The 24338-nt window shown below is 42.2% G+C and overlaps 1 protein-coding gene across 1 annotated transcript in view; it reads left to right on the forward strand.

The window, feature by feature from the left end:
- COL27A1 (collagen type XXVII alpha 1 chain) overlaps positions 1-24338 on the forward strand; it is a 259247-nt gene that overhangs the window by 147811 nt on the left and 87098 nt on the right. Inside the window, exons 25-27 of the mRNA XM_069062697.1 lie at positions 10487-10540; positions 13968-14021; positions 14868-14921. Coding sequence (XP_068918798.1) covers positions 10487-10540; positions 13968-14021; positions 14868-14921 — 162 coding nt within the window. The remainder of the gene's footprint in view (positions 1-10486; positions 10541-13967; positions 14022-14867; positions 14922-24338) is intronic.

The raw sequence follows: 24338 nt of genomic DNA on the forward strand, positions 1-24338 counted from the left end.
CACACACACAAGCTGTGTGACCTTGGGCAAGTCATTTAACCCCAATTGCCCCACTCCCCCCCTCCAAAAAGCAAAAAAAGAAATTTTTAAAAGAAAAATATCCTGTATTTATATACTGTCAGTCAGTAAGCATTTATTAAGTGCCTCCTGTATACCAGCACGGCTAAGTGCTTACTGGTACTTTCACATACATGATCTCATGTGATTCTCACAACAACCCCACAAGCAAGTAGACCCTTAGCTGCATGTTTATAGATTAGGACATGGACTGGAAGGGAGTGAAATTACTTTTTTGTGGCCACAGGTCTAGGAAAGGGCAGAGGCCAGACCTAAGCGAAGGTCTCCAAGTTCATTTCAGTTCCATTTGATATCTGATGTTATGCTCCAGGCACTGCGTTAAGCACTGGGGATACAGAGACAAAAATGAAACAGACCCTGACTTCAGAGAGCTTACGTTTTACTAAGAAAACACATACACAAGTAAGTAGAGGATAAGGAAGATCAAGGAGGCAGAGAGAACGGATGATTGGGAGCCAGGGGGCCCCGAGATGAAGGAAGGCTTTGGGAAGGAGGAGGTTGCTGAGCTGAGCTTTGAAGGAAGATGAGGATTGAGAAGGACAGAGATGAGAAGAGAGAGCATTTCAGGCTTGTGAGATGGCTTGTGTGAATTGTGGAAGCAAGGAATGTCGGGGCAAGTTTGGAAAACAGTCCAGGCTGGTCACCTAGCGGCTATGACTTTGTTGAAGGTTGTAGCAAAGGCCTAGGTAGGAGAGGAAGTGACTACTGGCTATGAGGAGGATCTGTGATGATTCATTTATCCAGACTATGCTTGCCCCCGTGCCAGGGAAAACATAGACCTGGCCCTGGAGATATTTGTGGCTGGATCCAGACTGTGTTATCTCCTTCACTTTCAACCAGGCTCACTGATCCCTGAAAAGTAAAATCTCTCTGAGGTAAAGGGATGAAGCCCTCCCAGTATTTAGGCAAGACAAACTTTGGGTGAAGCCAGGATAGAGAAAAGCTGCGTATTTGTTTCCCAACTCTCACATGTTCTCTATTTTCCTTGACCTAAAGCCTCCTAGAGAAGCCCTATAAGGCATTATTCTCAGGTCTGCAAAAGAGAAAGAGTTTCTAGGAGCTGACATCCAGAGGCCCTGGAGAAATTATCCTTGAATGGAAAATCCTGGACATGGAGGGGAGGAGGGAGGCCTACAATGTAGCACCTAGCCAGTTTGCCTCCGTTTGGGGCTGGGTTGGAGGGCTAGAAGTGGGGAGAAAGAGCAGTTGGGAATTTTGAAATAATTCCAATGTTATTTAAACATGTTCTGTAGGAAAACTGGGAATTTAGAAGGTCTGTAGATGCCTTGATTTTTTTCCCTATTAGAATAAATTTTAAAAAGAAATAATTTGATTTAGTTTAATGTCACAGTAGTAATAGGCACACAGGAAACAAATATCCCATGACAAAAGCAAAAATAAGGTTTGCACAGTGTTTTATAGATATTATCTTATTTGATCCTCCCAACATTCCTGTGAAATTGATGCTGTTACCACCATTTTACGGAGGAGGAAACTGAAGGTGAGAGAGGTTGTGACTTGCCCAGGGTCATACAACTAGTACGTGCCTGAGATTGGATTTGAACTCAGATTTTGCCTAGTATTGTTGTTCAGTTTTGTCCAACTCTTCATGATTCCATGGACCATAGCACTCCAGGACCCTCTATTCTCCACTATCTGTCAGAGTCTGGTCCATTTCATGGTCATTGTTTCCATGATACTCTCTATCCACCTCACCCTCTGTCGCCCCTTTTCTTTTTGCCTTCAATCTTTCTGACCATCAGGGTCTTTTCCCAAAAGTCCCATCTTCTCATTATGTGGCCAAAGTATTTAAGCTTCCACTTCAGTATTAGACCTTCTAGGGCATAGCCTGAATTAATTTCTTTAAGTATTGACTGATTTGATCTCCTTGCTATCCAAGGGACTCTCAGAAGTCTTCTCCAATGCCACAGTTTGAAAGCACTGATTCTGTGGCACTCAGCTTTCCCCATAGTCCAACTGTCACAGCCATGCCTTGCTCCTGGAAAGACCATAGCTTTGACTATACAGACCTTTGTCAGCAAGGTGATGTCTCTGCTTTTTAGTATGCTGTCCAGATTTGCCGTAGTTTTCTTTCCAAGGTGCAAGCCCAAGCAACTTTTAATTTTATGGTTACAGTCGCCATCTGCAGTAATCTTTGAGCTCAAGAATATAAAACCTGACACTGCTTTCATTTCTTCTGCCTCTATTTGCTAGGAAGTGATGGGACCAATTGCCGAGATCTTCATTTATTTTATGTTAACTTTCAAGTCATCTTTTACACTCTTCTCTTCCACCCTCATCAAGAGGCTTCTGAATTTCTCTTCAATTTCTGTCATCAGAATTTGCCTAGTAAATATCTGATTAATTAAAAAAAAACAATCATCATTAAACAAAAGGTGTCCTTAACTCTTCCTACTAGCATGTAGAGGACATTTGGAAAGGATTCAGGGTCCAAGTGGATGGAAAGTCCCCAGCAGCATGAGATGGAGATGACAGTTTCTCCAAGTAGACTTTAACCACAGCTTGGATTGAATCAAGGAATGGCCATGGCTAGAAGAGTATCAGGGTCACAAGTCAGTATTTGCCCAACTTAGAACTTAAACTCAGGTCTTCCTGTCAGCCATGCCACACTGCTCTGAAAACTATCTTATATTTATATAACATCAGTCTACGAGGATTTATTAAGTACAAATATGCCGGACACTGTGCTAAGCTCTATGCTTTCACATACATTATATCATTTGAGATATCTCATTATCTGCTGGAAGACGTCACCATGTATCTTTATGAAGAGGTTGCTTAGTACAGAGCTCAGACAACTGGGGACGGGGGGAATTCATTGTGTAGAAGGAAGAAAGCAGACTTATTCTATGTAGCCTCAGCAGACCGGACTAGGACGAGTGTGTAGAAGGTTCACAGAAGCAGATTTCAGCTCAGTAGATAAGGAAGAACCTTCTAATGATCAAAACTGTCCAATCATAGACTGGGGATGCCTTAGGGAAATTATGAGCTCACTTGCAGGGGTAGCGCTTTAGCGAAGGCTGACTGGCTATGTGTTGGATTTTCTGTAGGGGGTTCTTATGTTGGTGGGAAGGGAGAGTGTGGTTCAGCTAAGGTCCACGAGGCCATTCTAAGATGGCCAAGTACTGAGTACCTCCCATGTACAAAGCTCTGTACTGTATCTGTCATAGATACAAAGGAGCAAAAGACATGGTAATTGCCTTCAAGGGGTTTACTACTGCACCAAATTAAAAAAAATATATTATGTGAGGCTGGCATATGTACATACAATCAACCACAAGACTTTGCCTCCAGTCATCATTAGGCAGTTCGTGTAGGTGTGATTGGAGGTGGCCACAGTGCACCCCCCCGGATCCTTTCCACATACCCACCTCCAGCTGCAGGTAGCTTAGCTGTGATATCTTTCCCTCCTCCAAGACTGCCCTTGATGTCCATTTAACCTAGATATGGTAGGACAGTAGGAGACACAGTCTGATTTGGTCTGGCAGGGAATGATTATATCTCATGGAATATTCCATGAAGATAACCTAATTTCATCATTTCCCCAGTATTTTTGGGAGGGCAAAGCATGGTGGCAGAGAAGGTCAAGACCCTTCAAATGAGGCACTCATTAAAACACAAATTATGGACAAACCCATTTCCTTCCCTTCTCCCCCACCCATTTTGCCTGAAGCAAAGGAACACAGAGCTATGGCCAAACTCTTTTCCAACAGGTCAGGGGGAGTAGATACTTGTGCCACAGGTAGCCTTGAAATGACTTCCTTAGTTGGCCACTTACCAAATCAACCCTACCTCAACCCCTTCCTCTTCCCCCATTCACCCTGCCCATACTGAGTTTGCTCAGGGTGGGCTAGGAGTGAATGTTTGATTTGTAAAATCTGTATAGATATTTCACATTCCTCAGCTGGAACAATGATGCTATTCATCCAAACTGACCTGTGCTGAGTTTCTAGACCCACTGGCCCCATGTGGTTTTTCTACAGTCTGTCCCCTCTCCCTATTCTCAACCCCTCAATGTTTCAGTGCTGTGAATGGTTCCATAAAACTAACAAATGGGCTATGTGACTCCTTCAGGGGAACTGGGAACTACTGGGTTCCTCATGTTACTCAGGGTCTCCTTGAAGGTAGGGACTGTCTTTTGCCTCTTTGTATCTCCAGTGTTTAGCACAGTGCCTGATACATAGTAGGCACTTAATAAATACTTTTTGATTAATTGATAATAGAGAATCCTTAAAATGGGTGCAAGATTACAAATGAGAAGACGGTTCTTCATTGCCCTGACCTTTCTTCCCCTTCCCCATCATCTGTTGTTGTCCCATAGGATCATAAGCATAGAGGTCAAAGGGACCTTGAAGGTCATTCAGATCAAAGACACTTAACTTTTTTTGGTGTCATAGACCCCCTTGGCAATCTGGTGAAGCCTATGGAGCCCTTCACAGGATAATACTTTTAAATGCATAAAATAAAATACATAGAATTACAAAGGAAAATAAATACACTGAAATACAGTTATTAAAATACATATTTTTTTAAAAGTTCTTGAATTCCAGGTTAATAACCTATGAGATCCAATTCCTTATTCCACAGATGAGAAAGTTGAGGTCCTATTGCTTCAAGGATCAAAAACAAATTCCTCTGTTTGCCATTTAAAGCTCTACATAATGGGACCCTTCCTGTTTTCCCAGTCTTCTTATGCATTACTATCCTCCACACACTCTATGATCCAGCTTTCTTGCTGTTCTTCTAACAGGATGCTCAGTCTGCTGCTCAGTGCCTTTGTAGAGGGCCGTCTCCCTTGCCTACAATGCCAGATCCTTGTCTCCCCTTCTGAGAATTACTTTCTCCCTCCATGACTCAGCTTAAGCCCAAGCTTCTATCTGAGTCCTCTCACCTCTCACTTTGGGCTGCTGTTGCTGTCCCAACTAAGGCTACCTTTGATCTACTCGGGCTTAGAGCTCAGCCCTCTTAAATGTATCATCTCCCTATTAGAATGTGAGAGCAGAGACTATCTCCTTAGTGCTTAGTGCATGGTTCTTTGCACTTGAAAAAATACCTGAGAAATACTTTTTCATTTATGCATTCATTTGTACTCTGTGTATCTTGTATTAATTATTTATATACTTGCTATTTCCCTCATTAAAGTGTAAGGTCCTTGAGGGCAGGGACTATTTTTTGCTTTTTTTCCCCCTTTGTCTCCCCAGTTGGCTTAGTGGCTGGCACATAATAGATACTTCCATAGTGACTGGTGCGCAGTAGGTATTTGATAAATACTTGTTGATTGATTGGTCACGGTCAAACAGTAAGTGCCGGAGCTGGGACTTAAACCCTGGTTATCTACCCCCCAAATTCATCAGACCTTTCAAAATGAAATCCTAACTTCTCATCAGTAGTCCTTTTGGCTAAGCCAGTAGCAGGAGTAAAGAGAGAGAATCAGGACTGCTGGGCTATCAGGGCTATCAGCTTCTCCAAGGTAGACACCAAGCTTTTTTCTGCTTTTATATCTGTGCTAGTACAATGCTGTGTACACATTAGGTGCTTAATAAATACCTGGCAAGTTATCTTGAGCCCAGATCTGATGCTGCTTATCAGCTAAAATGGGAGCCGGAGTAAAACGGAAAAAAAACCCAAATATTGGAAAGAGAACAATTAGGACATAAACACTCAATAAAAGACCTTAGAAAAGTGACCATTTTAGAACTGGAAGAGTCCTTAAAGGTCATGTAGGCTCATTTTACTGGTGGGGGCAGTGGGACCCAGGGGCAGAAAGTGGTTAATTAATTAATTATACTATATGTATACATATAGATAGATAGATAGATAGATAGATAGATAGATAGATAGATAGATAGATAGATAGATAGCATAGGAGTAAGAGCATTGAACTTTGAGTCAGGAGAGCTATAGTTGAGTCTTGATTATGGCCATTTACTAGCTGTCTGACCACCTCTCAGCCTCAGTTTCCTCTCCTGTAAAATAAGGTGTAAAATATCCATCTTACAGGGATGTAGTGAGGAAAGCACTTTGTTAAACTTCCAGTGCTATATTTAAATGAGTTATTATTGATAAAGTAACAGATCCAAGATCCAAGCACAGGCTTCCTGATTTTCAGGTCAATTTTCTTTTCCCTGCACCTGCCACATTCCCAGTACTTAAGGCCAAGATTCATAACTAAGCCATCTCACTGTTAGGAAAACTGAGAGCCTGTGTCTGACAGTCACTGGCCCAAGGGCTTGACAGTGCCTTGGGGTAGTGTAGATCTCTGGGGGGACATGGTACATCCCATGGCACAAGGAAGTGCTGAGGTTGTCGTCTCTTTGCTCCTCCATCTGGAGACACATGGCATAGAGGTAGCCTGATGTAATGGATAGAAAGAGGCCTGGATTAGGAGTCAGGGGGTTCAAGTCTCAGCCCTGCCATTTACTACTTATGAGACTTTGGGAAAACCACTTTCTGTTTCCAAGCTTTGGTTTTCTTATCTGTAAAATGGTAATAATAATATTTATAACACCTGTCTGTCAGGATTAATGAGACTACACGTAAGATGCTTTACAAGCTTTAAAGATCCCTATTAATGTAGGCTAGTAATTATTTTTTGGGGGGCTGAACCTATAATCTAAACAGTATAGGGACCTCCTGGTATGGAACTTTCTCTACCAAATGAAGATCTTGTACCTTCTTTTTAACTTACTGTCTTAGAGAATTTCCATTAATTATTATCAATTAGTGTCAAAGGGGTCAGGATCCAGAGTGGAGCTGCTCCTGTTCTGCTTGGGCCCTAAGCAGGGGAAGCTGACAGGGTCATCGAAACCAGGTTCTTAGAAAGAACACAGAGAATTCATAATCATAGTGGCCTCAGCTGGGAGATTTCTGCCCTAGCCCTTCTAGTCTTTCCAGGTGTTTTTTGTGACGGTGTTTAGCAATATGTGTGCCACTGGGCTGGCCCCAGGAGGCCCTGACTGTATGAATACTATTCATTAGGATTCTGTTTGAATTCTTGTTAGAGGTTTATGACCTGTCTGGGATCCAATACCCAGTAACCCATAAATATAAAGTAGCTATGAAATTTCTGTTTTTCCTCAGCCAACCTGGCAGGGAGTGGCCCCTTAGCACAGAGCTTCCTTGATGTACTTCCATTGGCGTTCTTGGGCTGGGGCCCCATGCAGCGCAGAGTGACCATCTGTCCGCTTTGAAGGGAGGGTCATTTTTATGGTTAACCCTTTTTTCCATGAGATTCCAAGGACTCATTGGCAGAGGCAGTTGGAAGGAGATGGTCAGAAAACTTGTTTCCAAAATGTGTAATTGGGAGTAAGAATGGAAAGCAACCATCCCTCCCCTAGGAGTCCCATGAGTGCAGAGCAGAGGCCTCTGGGCTATTCAGATCTTGCAGAATCAGGGGACATTCTTTTCCCCAGAGCAGGCAAGGAAAGATATTCTTTGAGGAACAACATGTTCCCCTTTTCCACATTATATGTGTCTCAGGCTACAGGACCATGTGCCTTTTTCTCACAAGCGTCCCCATTCTGTGCCTTAGTACATCCATAGAAGTCAGACTTTTAAAAGGAAGGCCATTGGGTTGATCAGAATTAAGTCTTTTAAACAAGTGTTTGTTTTTATAATTTTGTTGTTATTATAGAAATTATTCTCCAGGTTCTGCCCACTTTACTCTGCATCAGTTCATAACAAGTCTTCCCAGATTTGCCTAAAGCTGTCTCTTTTCTTCTTGTCTTCGAGCACTCCATTACATTCTTATACCATAACTTGTTCAACCATTCCCCCTTGATGGAATACCATCTTAGTTAGCAGTTCTTTGCTACTACAAAAAGCTGCCATAAATATTTTTGTGCTTATGTATATGGGCCCTTTCTCTCCTTCTTTGATCTCCTTGGTGGTATAAGCTTAATAACAGTGTGGCTAAGTCAGAGGGAACATCATGTATTTGCAGGATGTCAGAAGATATCTAGTCCAATCACATCATTCCTGGGAGGACAAGTGACTTGTGACAAGGTCAGATCACCAGTAAGTGGTAGAGCTGACATGCAAGTCCAGGGTTTCTTGGCTCAAGATCACCAAGTTAGAAAGTGTCAGCAGTAGGATTTGAGCCCAGGTCCAGTGACTTATCTACCACACCAGGCAGCTAGCTTCTCTATGATCTCTTGTTGTGTTGCTTCCAAATGATGGTGTCTGCTTTTGTTTCTCGCATAAATGAATAGTGTGCTGATTGGTCTTGTTTAGTCGTGCTTGAGTCTTTGTGATTGTGTTGTTTTCTTGGCAAAGATGTTAGAGTAGTTTGCCATTTCCTTCTCCAGCTCATTTTATAGATGAGAAAACTGAGGCAAATAGGGTTAAATGACTTGCCCAAGATCACACAGCTAGTAAGTGTCTGAGGCCACACTTGAACTCAGATCTTACTGACTCCAGACCTAGTGCTCTACCCGTTATGCCATCTAGCTGCCCCATGTGCCAATGCCATAAAATAAAATCTAATTGTAAAGGCCTTTGTGTTGGTTCCTCCATAACAGCACTGTTCTTCTATTTCATGGCATTGAGGGGAGAGGATTAGCTTCCTTGAAAGTGGCTGTATGTAGAGGAGGATGTCTGAGTTGTCTTGGGCCTTCTAAAGTGGGGAAGTTTTAGAAAGCCTCTGTTCCAGATAGAAGGAAATAAGTATGGACTGACCTGGGGCACACTAACATTGAAGGTGAGGTTGCTAATTCATCTCATGCTGTTATATCAAGTGCCATCTAATTCAGTGGATAAACTAGGGCTAGTACTACATTTGCATGTAGTAGGCATTTGATAAATGTGTGTTGAATTAAATTAAATTAATGTGAAAGAGTTTGCATTTCTAGGATAGAAAAGCTAGAGAAATATAAATTCTTTTCAAAACTTTGTGTCTCCCTTCCCCATGCACACACATACCCAGTGCCTAGCACAGTACTCTGTACTTTACAAATATCCATTGAATATTGAATGTTCTTTCTGTATTTGGCAGCAGTTTTATGCCCTCTTAAAATCTCCCTTTGGATCGTGAACATTAAACCCAAGAGTTAATCGAATGGTTGGTTACTTAATGTTCCTCTAATTAATCTGTTGAAAACCATACAATAGTACAATATATCAGAGCAGGTGACTTCTTTTTCCAAATGGGCACAAATCACTATCACTCATCTCTTGCCAAAACTTGGTAGATTAAGAAGCAGCTCTTAGCATGTTTTTTAATCCATTCTGCAAAAGAAGTCATCAGCTGAAAACAGAATCGCCTCACCCCCGCCTCATTCTGTCTACCCCTAAAGCCATTTTTGTAAAATTCCACTAAACCTCATCTCGCATTCTCCTTCAAAAGAGAAAGTAGGGTCAGCTAGAAAGGGAATCAGATACCCTAGCTTCTGGTGCTGGCTGTCTGTGTGATTTTTTTCTAAGTCCCTTATATTCTCTGGGCCACAGGCTTTCTGTCCCCATCTTCCCCCTCCCCAAATGGGGACAAACTTTGAATTCCTGCCCATAGGGAAGATGAACCAATAACCACCCCCACCCCAAGCTGCCAGGGAGGAATTCTTAGAACACAGAGTAATTTTACCATGGCAGTTAAAATTTAAAAGAACACCAACAATTATTATGTGTTCCCTTTCAATAAATGAGAAGAAAGGTTTGCAATGATAGTAAAAGTTCTCAGATTTCCAGATTTTGATCAATTTCCTTGGCTTGGGCTATATACATTCAGTGTCTTCATCCAAGCACAGGAGTTCTTGGTTTCTTACTTAGTAGCAACAAGGAGACACAGAAGATGGGAACAAAGACTTAATGGGACAACTTCTCCTTACTCCCAAGCTGTCTTTCCCCCTTCTCTTCTGAACTGTATTAGAGCAGTGGTATCAAACTAAAATTGAAAAGGAATCCAATAAACCCTATATTAGGATCCATGAGAAAACCACATATTAACATTATCTATATTATATTACATTTTTATTTATTTTGTGAAATGTTTACCAATTATATTTTCATCCAGTCTGGGCAGCACTCAGGAGTGTTGGTCCCTCAGCTTGCTGTGTTTGACACCTCTGGGTTAGAGGACCCTGCTGTCCTGGCCACCCTCCCAGACCCATTCCTGGGGTAGGCAGAGTGTGTGCAGCTCACAGGAACCCTGGCACTCCATCCTCCAGTTGGCTCAAAAAGCTGAACCAACTGGATCAAGGAAGGCTAGAGTGGGACAAACCCTCCTCTCTCCAACAGTCCTTCTGCCCGCCAATAATTACTGTTCAGTAGACTAGAGACACTTGGAGAATTCAGCTAAGGGACAAGAAAAAAACACACAGCACCATTTTTTAAACAGCCCAACACATCCCCAAATTCACTTTCTTTCCTACTTTAAAAAAAATGTTTCTCACAGGGCCTGATGGGATTTATCGGTCTGGTTGGAGAGCCAGGAATCATCGGAGAGAAGGTAGGTTGTATTTTAAAAAATAAAGGAGTCCAGCACATTTTGGGGGCGGGTTAAGGTGATGGAAGCTGCTGTTTTGGGAATTAAAAACCCTGTCTCAGTTTACTCTTAGCTCTGTTGTTCCTCGTCCAAAGACCTGAACAAGCTCTGTTGGCAGAAGTTGCAACTTGGCATTTGGGGGCTAGGGAGTAAGCTGTCAAAGGACCATTGTCTGGTGTTCTCCATGGCTGCCTTGCATTTGTTTCCTGTCTTCTATTCCCTCTGGTGCTTAACTATCACTCCCTTCAGCACCACCTGGCTTCCCCTCCACATGTCAGGGCTTTGCTCACTTTGTCTTACCTGCCCACTCTGATTTGTCAGGATCATCCAGAACCCTGAGGGCTGGTTAATAGGACCAGAGTGGTATAGCCACATGGACCTCAGTCTGGACTTCCTCAATGAATTCATCCGTTTGACTGCATGGTGCATAAGGTGATGGATTTGAGGTGTGATCCATATGTCTTGAGTGGATTTGTTTTATATATGAAAACACCTTATTGAGTATAAAGCCAGAAGAGATGCCCAATTCCATTTCCTGATCCCTCTAGGAAAGAGGACATTCTTTCACTTTGGCCCACCAGAAATCCATTTGGGAATGTAGTACATTAGCAACAGTAAGAATACTGACTAACATTTATATAGCCCTTACTACTAAGTGCTACTACTACTTTATAATTGTTATCTCATCTGAGCCTCTCACTAACCTTGGGAGGTAGGTGCTATGATTACTCCCATTTTACAGGTGAAGAAACTAAGGCAAACAGAGGTCAAATGACATTACAGATTATTACTCCCTCCTCCCAACCCAACACAGATAAGGACTATTGCCAGTGCAGACACAGCCTGGTTCTCCAGGGGACACAGCAGCCAGGATAGTATCCACTAGGCACAGATTTTGGTTCTTGGGTAGAACCAAGTTATCTGTGCTCTCTATGGATACAGGATGCTTCTCTATGGGGCAGGGCCACTTCCAGAGAGGTACCCCTAATGTCAGAGATGGCCATCCAGGCAGAGGCTTAGCTAGACCCAGGGGCAGAATCCTGGGCCCAGAGTGAATGCTAAGACTGTAACGTACTTATTGAAAACAAGGTCAGTCTGTGATGTCCCTTGTGCACAGAGTCCACATCTTACACACCAGCATCCCACCCTGTATAAGGCTCACTCCAAAATAAGCGTTCAGTGTAACTGGTTGTTTTTAAAAACAGTTTTAATTTTTAAAATTTCATTGGTCTTTATTAATTTGTTTCTTTACTTTCAGTTTACAAGATTCAGTTCCACAATCCCCTGAGTTTCAAATTTTCTCCCCTTCTCTCTCCTCCCCCATCTCCCGACCATGGCGGCATACAATCAAGTATAGTATCTGCAAATATTTCCACATTAGACGTTAGTCAGGTTATAAAGAAAGATTGTAACAATGGAATGAACAAGGGAAAAGAGGAAACAAAACCAAACAAGAAAAAGAAGGAGAACAGGCAATTTGCTTCAATCTGCATTCAAACTCTGTTCTTTCTAGTTCTTTCTCTGAATGTAGACACCTCTCTCCATCCTGAGTCTTTTGGAATAGCTGCCCAGTTTTTGAGCATCTGATCTATCGAACAACTCCTCAGAATCCAGTTCTTGCTCAGGCAACCAGGGACTGAGGCAAGGGGAGGAGTGAAGAGATGGGAAGGGCAGGAAGGGAAGGAAATGCCTTCTGTTGACACATCGGCATCTGTAGATCCAACCCAGCCCAAGCCAAATTTAAACCAGAAGCAAATGGTACCAAATAGGAATCAAAAGGAACAATATAATTAGCAGTTCCTTAATCAAAACCGTCTCTGCTGAAGGAAAACCCCGACTTGTGTGTGTATGTGAGAGGTGGCTCCAGAGGGCCACCTGGAGATCCTGGTGCTGTCTAGGCTTGCATGTCATTCAGAAAACATTTTGGAGCCTCTGAAGGACAGTACCAAGCTACACGGATAAATAAGACCATCACACCTTTTCTCAGAGCTCGTAGTCTAAGGCTACACAGATCGCAATAGAAGGCAGATTGCAGTGAGGAGGGGTACAAACAGTGCTTTGAGAATTCCGTGGAGGGAGAGATCACATCTGGCTGAAGTAATCAAGGTAGGCTCATGGAAGAGTTAGTATCTGAAGGTTGAGTAGGCGTTTAACAGGAAATGAAAGAGGAAACATTCCAGGCAAACAGAATAGCATGAAGAAGGTGTGAGAGAGCATTTCTGGGAAAAAGTGAGTAATAATAATGAGGGGAGCTGAAGGGCTGGACGTATTCATATAATTTCATTTGATCTTCACACAACCTTGTGCTGTTTGTAGTTCAAGTATTGTCATCATCCCCGTTCTACAGACAAGGTGAAATTCCTAGTCCAGAGTGCCCCAGCATTCATATAAGTGCCCTTATAGATCCAGCATTCAAGGCCAGGCCTTTGGAATACATATCAAGCGTCCTCCCTCTGCCCCACAGCTGCTTCCTGTTGGTTGAAGCACAGGGTACATGTAGGTTGGATTTGGATTGTGAAGGGCTTGGATACAATCATTATCTAAGCATGTTGTCGGGAGGAAAGGTTCTATGACTAGATTGGTATTGGGGAATTTTGTTGTATAAGGCTTCCCAGAGAAAGTTGACCTTGAAATGTTATATAAAGAAGGGAGATGGTCACGTGATGGGTAGGAAGGAAGAAGATTGTCCCACGCCATCAATGGGAACTTTATCCCACTAATCTCATCCCAAACCCATATCTCAATCGGGAATAGATGCATCTGTAGCTGATGGCTGATGCTAAACATGGCTAGGTGAGAAGCTGATGTCTGAATAGACAGGAGCAATTAAACCCCAGGAAAGCAGACATTCAGAAATAGGCCAGTTCCCATAATAATCCTCCCTTTATTTTTTTCAACCCTCCCTTTATATCCTAATGATAATAATGATAACTAACATTTACATAGCACTTTAAAATTTGCAAAGCATTTATTACACTTGATTCTCATACCAACTCTGTGGGGTAGATGAGGAAACTGAGGCTGAGAGAGGTTAAGTGACTTGCCCAGGGTTACACAATTTGTAAGTGTTTGAGATGGGATTTGAACTCTGAGAATACTTTGTGTCCTTTAAGACTCAGCCTAAGTGCTACTTTCTAATCCCCAGGCTGCTTTCCCCTCCCCTCAAAATCACCTTGCATTTATTTTGTGCTTAGTGTATATGTACAGCTAGATATTTGCAAGTGATGATCTCTTCCCAGTGAGATATTAGCTCCTTGAGTGCAGAAACTGTTTCACTTTTGTTTTTTAACCTCCCAGCCTCTCAAAATGCCCTATACATAAGAGGTGCTAAATGAATACTTATTGATCAATTGATTCCTATGCACTCACTGACATTTCTCCTTTGTTGAAGGGTGGCCGAGGTGCAATGGGACCGCCAGGTGCCCCTGGAGCCAAGGGGTCGATGGTAAGGAGTAAGTCTGCATTCTCTCACTCTATCCCCACTCTCTCTTTTCCTAAAGTGCAGGTGTGACCATGCCACTCCCCTATTCTATGAACTCCATGACTCCCTATTGTGACTACAATCAAATAGAAGTTCCTCTGTTTAACTTTTAAAGCCCTTCACTACATGGCCCCAACCTACTTTTCCAACCTTATTATTCATTACTCTCCTTCCTACATTCTCAGCTCCAGTCAAGCTGGCTTTCCTGCTGGTTCTCACATAATACTCCATGGTGGTCCACCATTTTGGCATTCTTTCTCATATCACTTCTACCCTCTTGGTTTCCTTCAGATCTCTTCTCAAACACCTTCTATATGACCCTTTTCCTGATCCTTCCCAGCTGCTAATGCTCTCACCTTCCAAATTTACCTCATATTGACTTTGTGAATATTTTTATTTACCTATATATGCACATGTTATCTCATCCAATAGAATGTAAGCTCCTCGAGGTCAAGGATTGTTTTTTTTTTTAATCTCTCCCCTGATCTCCAGACTGGTATTTCCACCTACAAAGCAGTTGCTTAATAAATGCTTGCTCTTTTCTCTAGGATGTAGTTTTCCTTCTGTCCTGTCTCCTTCTCTTTGCCTTCTTCTCTTCATACCTCAACTCAGTGCTTCAAGATCCTTCCATGCATCCTTCCCATCATTAAGGAGGAGAGAACTTAGGGTTCCCAGGGACCTGGCCTCTAAACCCATGACCTTGATGCTACCTTAGCTGTAGTTACTTAGGTTAGCTGAGGGCAGGACTTGAAGTAAGAAGTTTTATCTTTATGAGCTTATCACAATTATTCCTCCCACTCCTCTTTTTAGGGTCATCCCGGGACAGCTGGTGGAGTCGGAGATCCTGGAGATCCTGGGCCCCCAGTAAGTACTATCTTAACAGTAATCCCTGAGCAAGGACCCACTTAGGAACACTGGCTCTCCAGTCAGAGGGCCTGAGGTCATAGCCCGAATTCTCTGATGCCTGCCATTTTATTTCCTTTTGCCTCAGCATCTCAATCTTTACAGTAAGGGAGTTGGATTAAGGGATAGTTGGATGGATAGGGCTGGGCCAGATTATGGGAAGCCTTGAAAGACCAAACTATATTTGGTGCTAAAGGGAAAATGATGCCACTGAAAATTTGAAATTAATTTGGAAAATAGGGAAGGGAAGAGTGAAGACTCACAGCATTGGTTAGAGAAGAATCTTCCATCATTCCCAACAAAGACAGGGAATTGGATGGAGATGAAGATTGTGTGTGTATGTGTATATACATGTACATATGCATGCATGTATGTATATATGTGTATATATAATTTTGTTTTTATTAATATATTTCATTTGAACATTACATTCATTTTCCTCCCTAGCGAGCCATCCCTTGTAGCAAAAATTTAAAAAGAAACAGCAAAGGAGGCAGTTCAGCAAAACCAATTAAGTGTGACAGTGTATGTAATACTCTTCCTCTTCAAAGAAGGCCCGTTTTCTCCACTCTCCCGGGGCCAAGTTTAGCTAGTATTAATTGTAAAGTGTTCAGTTTGTTATTCTTTCCATTTCCATTGTCATCACTGTGGGCCGTTTTCCTGCTGGTGCTTACTTGACTATTCTTTGTTTCACATCTTTGCTTTGCCTTGCTGTATTCTTCATGTTTATCTCTTACAGAACTCTGATATCCCATTACATTCATGGCTGGAGTTTGTACACATACCATTTCCCAAACAATGGCCACCTACTTTGTTTCCAGTTCTTTGCTATCACAAGAAGCACTGCTATGAATATTTTGGCATCTTTCTTTTTCTCTTTGAACTCTTTGGGGGTATATACTTAGCAGTGAGATCTCTGGGTCAAAGGGTATGTACAGTTTACTTTTTAAGCATAACTCTAACTTGCTTTTCAGATTGCTTGGACCAAGGGTGGAGAACCTTCAGCCTTGAGGTCACACGTGACCCTCTAGGTCCTCAAGTACAGCTCTTTGACTGGATTAAGGGCTACACTTGAGGACCTAGAGGGTCACGTGTGGCCTCAAAGCTGAAGGTTCCCCACCTCTGGCTTGAACCAATTCATAGATCTATCTATAGTATATGAGTATGCCCGTCTTCCCATACAGAGCACAGATTTAGGAGGAAAGAAGATAGGTTTTGTTTTGGACTTATAGAATTTGAAAGGTTAGAGGGGCATTTAGATGAAGGTGTCCAGTAGGCAGCTGAAGATGTAGGACTGGAAATCAGGGGAGAACATGGGGCTGAAGATATAGATCCAGGGGTCATTTCATCTTTGAGTCTTCCCTCTCTTGAGTCCCATAATTAATCTGTCTCTTCAGTTTTTCCTCTCAGTCTCTGCCCCATGTCTTTTATTTCTGTTACCAACACTCTGGTTCATGACATTATCACCACTTGTCTAGTCTGGTGCAGTAGCCTCCTACCTAACTCATGGGATTGCTCTGAGCTAAGTGCTTTGTAAACTGTAAAACATGATGTCAGCATGATGGTTGTGGAGATGATGCTGATGAGGAGAGAGCTCCCCCCTTTCAAATTCCATGATCTGCACTGATAATTCTTCTCTATATGCTTGCACTGATCTTTGGCAAGAGACCCCAGTGCTCCCAGGGCCAGATGTTGATTTGAGCTGGGGATCAGGAGGCCGAATCTGGCTAACTGGGCTCCTATTGCTTGAGAATTACTTAATGAAAAACAAGCATCTTGTCACTGGCATCTGCCATCACTTCCCCACATATTCTATCAATTATCTCTCTCCAGGCAGAAGGAATACCCTGGCCTTGATTAATGTGTATCTCCAATGGGAATCTCTCCTGTTGGATGAGAAAGGGGTAGTCCCAGCCAACAAATCAGATAAAAACTTTTCCCCATTCTGTAGGAATTGATTAATAATAATTATTATGGTAGTGGTTGCCATGGAAATAAGCCAGAAATAAACTCAGTTCTAGGGCAGAGAGAGGAAAGAAAGGCAGTATAGTTCAGTAGTAGAATACTGGCTCAAAAATGGGAACTGAGTTCAAATCCTTGTACTCTCACTGGTCTACTGTGTGACTCAAACTCTCCCCACCTTTGCTACCTCCCTGTAAAAATTTTTCCTGCCTCTCAGGGGAAGACAGATATTCCAGGGAACCAGGGTTTCCACTGTAGGCAGCAAGATGCCACTCACACCTTTGACACAACCCATTCCCTCCTAGGGGTGATCCTGAGAGAACCAGAGGGCAAGTGCCTTGCACATGATAAGAAGTCATGTTTCTACATCATTTTAAGGGTTACAGAGTGTTTTCCTCACCCTATGAAGTAGATCACATGAGATTTTTTACCCCCATTTTACATATGAGAAAACTGAGGCTCATGGGAGGTAAAAATGGCCAAGTCCACATAGCTAGTTAATATCAGAGGAAGATTTGAACTAAAGATTTCATTCCAGATGTTGAGTGCTCTTTTCAGTGGTTAAAGGAACCCAGGATCCTTAGCTCTTAGTCTGTGGCTTAGGCCACAAGCTTTACCATCAACTTTCTGCCAGGGAATATCTACTGTGTGCTGTCTTTTGGGTGGAGGGGCTGAAGAGGGGATCGGCCTGCTTCTGCCCTGCCAGCCAAGTCACTTTTCAAGCAGGCAGCATGGAAGGCATTCTGTTCCTGTATCAGAGAACCAGCAGTGTGCCCAGTTCATTCAGCACAGGCATGGGCCAAATTGGGTTTTGTGGAGCCCACGGCACAAAGGGGCTTTAAGGCTGCTTCCAGTAGGGCTGAGCTTCCTGTGCCAAGTGGTTAGTTTGGTCTGGAACAGGCAAGGAGAAGGGACCATTTCTAGCCTCCCCATGGGCACCCACAGAGCTGGCTAGATGCCTTGCTCTTCTTGGCCAAATCCCTCCTCCCCCCACACTGGTCATTCCTTTCCTGCAATCAGGCCTAGGATGCTGTTCTACTCCCTGGCTGCCCTCACCCTTCCAAGGTGAGGCAGCTGATCAGTCTCAATGAATAAACATTTCATTGAGTACTCTACTCATGTATCGGGTCCTGTGCTAATTGCATGAAGACATAAAAGGAGGAGACATGGTCCCTGCCCTCAAGGAACTTAGCATCCAGTGGGGAGACAATACTGACACCATGGAACCAAAAGGGTAATTTATTTAGTTCAGATTCTAAATCCAAAGGAGAAGGAAATTAATTCGATAAGGAGTAGTCAGGAATGGTTAGATCATTTAGAGTTGTAAAGGAGAGATCATCCACTCCAGAATCCTTAACCTGGGATTAGTGAACTTGTTTTTTAAAAATATTTTGATAATTGTGTTTCAATAGAATTGGAATGCTTTGTAATCCTACGTATTTTATGTTATGCATGTAAATCATTATCCTGAGAAAGGAGGGGCCCATAGGCTTCACTAGACTGCCATGGGGATCAGTGACACAAAACAGGTTACAGGAGTATGCTGGTAAATGGTTAACCACTGGCTTATTGGGGGGTAGGGGGGAATATGCATGATACACTTTTAAATTTAATCTGCATTATTAAAATTTTTCCTGTACTTCCTTAAGTCTGGACAATCTGCAAGACAATACATCAAACCCTGATTTGGAGCATTTGCTGATTTACAAGCTGTAAATCTTGTGCTGAAAAATTAGCAACTAGCTCTCTTAAGCCCATATGAGCTAGCTCTAGCTCACCATATGTTAGTACAACCCCTTTATTTTATTTGTTTGTTTGTTTTTGGAGGGGGGAAGGCAAGGCAGTTGGGGTTAAGTGACTTACCCAAGGTCACACAGCTAGTAAGTGTGTCAAGTATTTGAGGCTGGATTTGAATTCAGGCCCTCCTGACCTATTCAGGCCAGTGACCTATTCATTGCGCCACCTAGGTGCCCCTTTATTTTATAAATAAGAAGACTGAGACCTACAGAGGTCAAGTAATTTGCCTGGGAACATTTAAGCTATAAGTAACAATGAGATTTAAACCTGGTGCTATAATTCCAGGTTCAGATTTCTTTCTGCTCTACCAGAGAAAGGAGCTGAGCTGGGCTTTGATAGATAGTGGGGACTCAGAGGATTCTGATTTCTCAGGATTCAGAGAGGAGAAAGGAGTTAGTTTTAAGTAAGAGAAACCAAAATGAGCCAAGGGATATAAAGTTCCTCCTGGAGGATTGAAGAGAATCCCTGGAATTGTCAATAGAACATAACCTCCATGAGGGCAGGGACTGTTTCATTTTTGTTTTATGCCACCAGCACCTGGCACATATCACTTAGCAAAATGCTTGTTAGTTGATTGATTGGTAAGCCTGGATGGGTGAGATTGGCCTTGAATGCCAAGCAGAATATTTTAGATTTATAAACACAAAGACACAAGCTGTCAGCAGACCGGACGAGGATTTAGAATGCAGGCAGAGGTCAGGAAGACAGGCCCAGACAGCAGGGCTGGTATTAAGTTCCATTAATTGTCTGGGTCTTTGTACCTACATATCAAGAGAGTGCTGACCAATTGCCAGGGCATAAGGGCAGGGTCAGACTGGAGGAAAGCTGCATGTGAACCAGAATCCACACCTGGTCTAGAAACTCAGGAAGCCAACTCAATCCTGACACTACAAATCAAGTTACTCCAACCTTCTATCTTAGCAAGCTGGCTGGGAACAGGGCCAGCTTGAGGAATTCAATCAGAGGGAAGGGCCACCTTGGCAGCTGGGGACGCTATCTCAGGATGGATTCCTGGGTCCCTTTCCAAACTCCCGGGGCAAGGCACTTAGCCCTTCTTTGAAAAAAAACGTACTTTTATACCTTCATTTAAAAAATATATTTATTAGTTATTTATTTTTAACATTCTTTTAAAATTTTGAGTTCCAGAGCCTCTCCTTCCCTCTTGCCCCTCCCCCACCCATGAAAAGGCAAACAATATGGTATCAATTATACATGTGAAATCATGCAGAACATTTTCATGTTAGCCATATTGGAAAGAAAAGCAAAAAATAAATTAAAAAAATTATACTTTAATTTTCACTTGGAGTTCATCAGTTTTCTCTCTGGTGGTGGATGGCATTTTTTCATCATGAGCCCTTTGGAATTGTGTTAGATGACAGTATTGATCAGAGTAGCCAAGACTTTCTTAGTTGATCATCATTACATCGTTGCTGTTACTAAGCACAATGATCTCCTGGTTCTTCTCACTTTGCTTCGCATCAGTTTATATGGGTCTCGCCATGTTTTTTGCTTTGTTTTGTTTTTTCTAAAATTACCCCTCTCATAATTTATTATAGCCCAATAGTACTCCATCATAATCAGATGCCACAACTTATTCAACCATTCCCCAATTGACAGGCATCCCCTCAATTTACTATTCTTTGCCACTACAAAAAGAGCTGTCATAAATATTTTTGTGCAATTAGGTCCTTTTCCTTTGATCTTTTTGGGGTACAGACCTAGTCGTGGTTTTGCTGGACCAAAAGGTATACACAATTTTATAGCCCTTTGGGTTCCAGATTGTTGTCCAGAAGGGTTGGACCAGTTTACTACTCCACAGCAGTTCATTAATGTACCTGTTTTCCTCATCTCCTCCAGCATTTGTCATTTTTGATAGATGTGAGGTGGTGCCTCAGAGTTGTTTTAATTTGCCTTTCTCTAATCAGCAGTGATTTAGAGCATTTTTTTCATATTCCTAAGATAGGTTTGATTATCTGAAAACTGCCTCTTCATATCCTTTGACCATTTTTTAAAATAAATTTTACTCAGTTCTCTATATATTTGAGAATATATTTCTCTTTATCAGGGAAAGTTGCTGTAAATTTTTTTTATATTACTTCATTGCCTTTGGTGCCTTTTAGCCAAATGTAGTTTCCCTGATTATCTCTTTCAGTTAGGTCTATTTTTGCTTTTGCTTTGTCTGAGATCATGACTGCTACCTCTTCCCTCTTCACTTCAGTTGAAGGATAAAATAGACTCTATTCCAGCCCTTCATTTCAACTCTGTCTGTGTCTTTCTGTTCCAAATGTGTCTCTTGTTCACAACATATTATTGGATTCTGGTTTCCAATCCATTCTTCTATCTACTCCCATTCTATGGGTTAGCTGATTCCCATTTGTATTCAAAGTTATGATCACTAACTGTGCATTTCCTTCCATCCCATTTTTCTCTGTTTATCCTTCTCTCTCTTTTTATCCTGTCCCTTCTCAGAAGTCTGTTTTGCTTCTGACCATTGCCTCCCCCAATCTGCTCTCCCCTTTATCATTCCCCCCATATATCTTATCCCCTTCCCCTCTCTATTGAGTAAGAAAGCTCTCTATACCCAACTGCATATGTGTGTGTATATATAAATAAATATATATAAATGTATTTATTTATATATATATATAATATATATTTATTCTTTCTTTGAACCAATTCTGATAAGAGCGAGGTTCAGACATTGTCTTCCAACCCCTTCCTCCCATTTTCCCTTCCACTATAAAAACTCTTCCTTGTGTACCTTTTTTATGTGAGAAAATTTGTTCAGTTCTACCTCTCTCTTCCCCCTTCTCCCATTGCATTCCTCTTTCTCCTACATTCCTTTTTGAGGTCATCCCAACATAATTGACTCACATTGGTGCTTTCTGACTATGCAGATTCCTTCTAACTGCCCTAATAATGAAAAAGTTCTTAGGACTTACATATATCCTCTTCTCATAAAGGAATTTAAACAATTTAATTCCATTGGGTCTTTTATGATTACTCTTTCATGTTTACCTTTTTATGTTTCTCTTGAGTCTTGTATTTGAAAGTCAAATTTTCTCCTCATCTCTGGTCTTTTCATCAGGAATCCTTGGAAGTCCTCTATTTCATTAAATATCCATTTTCCCATGAAGAATGATAATCAGTTTTGCTGTGTAGGTTATTCTTGGTTGTGATTCTAGCTCCTTTGCTTTCTGGAATATCATATTCCAAGTCCTCTGTTTTCTTTAACATGGAAACTGCTAAATCTTGTGTTATCCTGACTGTGGCTCCACAAGATTGGAATTGTTTTCTTTCTGACTGCTTTAAGTATTTTATCTTTGATCTGGGAACTCTGAAATTTGGCTATAATATTCCTGGGAGTTTTCATTTTGGGATCTCTTTCAGGAGGTGATAGGTGGATACTTTCAATTTCTATTTTACCCTCTGGAAGATATCAGAACTTTATAATTTCTTGAAATATATTATCATCTTGGCCCTTTTTTGATCATGGCTTTCAGAAGTAGTACAATAATTCTTAAATTATCTTTTCTTAATCTATTTTCCAGGTCATTGTTTGTCTAATGAGATAGCTCACATTTTTCTTCTATTTTATCATTCTTTTGATTTTGTTTAATTGCTTCTTACAATCTCATGGAGTCATTAGTTTCCAGATGCCCAATTATGCTCTTTAAGGAATTCTTATCTTCAGTGAATTTTTGTACTTTTTTTTACCATTAGGGTCAATTTTGTTTTTAAGGTGATTATTTTCTTTAGTATTTTTGTGTCTTTTTTTTAACCAGGCTGTTATTTAATTTTCTTGCATCACTCTCATTTCTTTTCCCAATTTTTCCTCTACCACTCTTATTTTGTTCTTTGATTGTTCCAGGTATTCTCACTGGCCTCAGGTCCAATTAGCATTTGTCTTTGAGGCTTTGCTTGTAGCTATTTTCACATTCCTGTTTTCTGAGTTTGTCTTGGCATTCTCTGCCACCATAGTAGCTTTTTATGATCAAGTTCCCTTTATTTGCTATTTGTTTATCTGCCCAACTTATTTCTTCACTTTGAACTTCATGTTAAAGCTAGGCTCTGCTCACCTGGGGTAGGGGTGGGGGGTAGGAAGACATTGTTCCAAGCTTCAATTGCTTTTTGTACTGCTATTTTCAGAGCTAGTTCTGTGGATCTGCAGGTTTTCAGGGCTCCAAGTTGTGTTATCCTGGGAGAGGTGTGGTCACTGCTCTCCTAGTCTGCCATTCAGTCTTTACCTGGGACAGTCCCCTGCTCCCCTGCGGCTGCAAGTACTACTGCTCTTCTTGGCCCTGGACCTGTGAGCAGGGTCTCTGCTCCCTTGTGACTAACCACAAACTCTCCTCTCCTCCCTGGAACTGCAACCCAGAGCTAACTATGACAATAGAGTTACCAATCAGTGTCAGCTATACCTAGTGCCAGCAAAGGATTCCTTCTGTTCTCTTTCTGACCAGTTGTCCCACCCCCTTACCATCTCTAGACTGGGAGCTCTGAAAGCTGCTGCTGGTGCTGCTGTCATGACCACCTCCAAAGCTGGTACTTTGCTGTGCTCCAGGCCTGCGCCCACCCCAGTGTTACAGACCTCTCCTGTAGACCTCCTAAGTTGTCTTAGACTGGAAAAATGTCTCCCTCTGATCTTTTGTTGGCTCTGCTGCTCCAGAATTTTATTTGAGGTGTTAATTTAAAGTTGTTAGGAGGGGAATGTTGGGAGAGCTCAGCTGGGTCCCTCCTCTACCATCTTGGCTCCCCTCCCCCACTTAGCCCTTCTAATCTTCAGTCTCCCCAGCCATACATTGGGCATCAAAAAGACCGGAGAGTCACTAACAGGCCCCACAAAATGATGGGTGAGTGAACTTTGGAGCAGTATGCTTTAGGGAGTACCATGCCTGATCCTCAAGAATAAGACCTCAGGGAAATGGAACCTGAGGGTCTGGGAGATCACCACGTGGAAATCAGCAGCTCTCTTGCATGTGAAATCTCCAGCCTTATTAAGTCCAGCTGTGGCTCATTCCTCCCAGTTATGTGGATGCTGTAGCCAAATCCTGGCCTGTGTGCCTTTGAGGAGGCTCTAACCTGAGCTGTAATAACACTAGGAACCGGGAAGGGAACCTTTGGCTCAGTAGAGAAGGAGGCTCAGAAAGGGGGGAGAACAGACTGTGTCTTCCTTTCTGTTGCCGTCATCACTGATTTATTTTGAACTTTGTTTGAAAGTTGGACCCCAGGGGCTTGGGGGTGGGGTGGGACAACTTCCTACCAAGCAACCAGGTACCCCTCAGAGTGCCCAGGTAATGACAATCCAGAGGCCATGGGCATGTATTAAATAATATTATAGGGCCATACATCTATATCTGGAAGGAACTTTAGAAGCTCTCTGGTGCTTATTGCAGATGAGGAAACTGCAGCCCAGAGAGGTGGTGTTTTGTTCAATGTCATACATGGAGTAGCCCCAGTAGAAACAGGGCTCTAAGGTGCTCTGACTTCAGATCAGAAATGAACTTGGGTTTAGGGTTATAGTCAGAGGCAAACTTAGGGTTACATCTTTACGTTGAACCAAGCTGTTGTGTGTGTGTGATTCCCCAAAATTAGTGGCTGAGCCACGAGCAGGCTCCA

The sequence above is a fragment of the Petaurus breviceps genome, unplaced genomic scaffold (assembly GCF_028583685.1).
Source record: "Petaurus breviceps papuanus isolate PSGF00001 unplaced genomic scaffold, PetGlider_PUasm1.0 90503, whole genome shotgun sequence".
Classification (NCBI taxonomy): domain Eukaryota; kingdom Metazoa; phylum Chordata; class Mammalia; order Diprotodontia; family Petauridae; genus Petaurus; species Petaurus breviceps.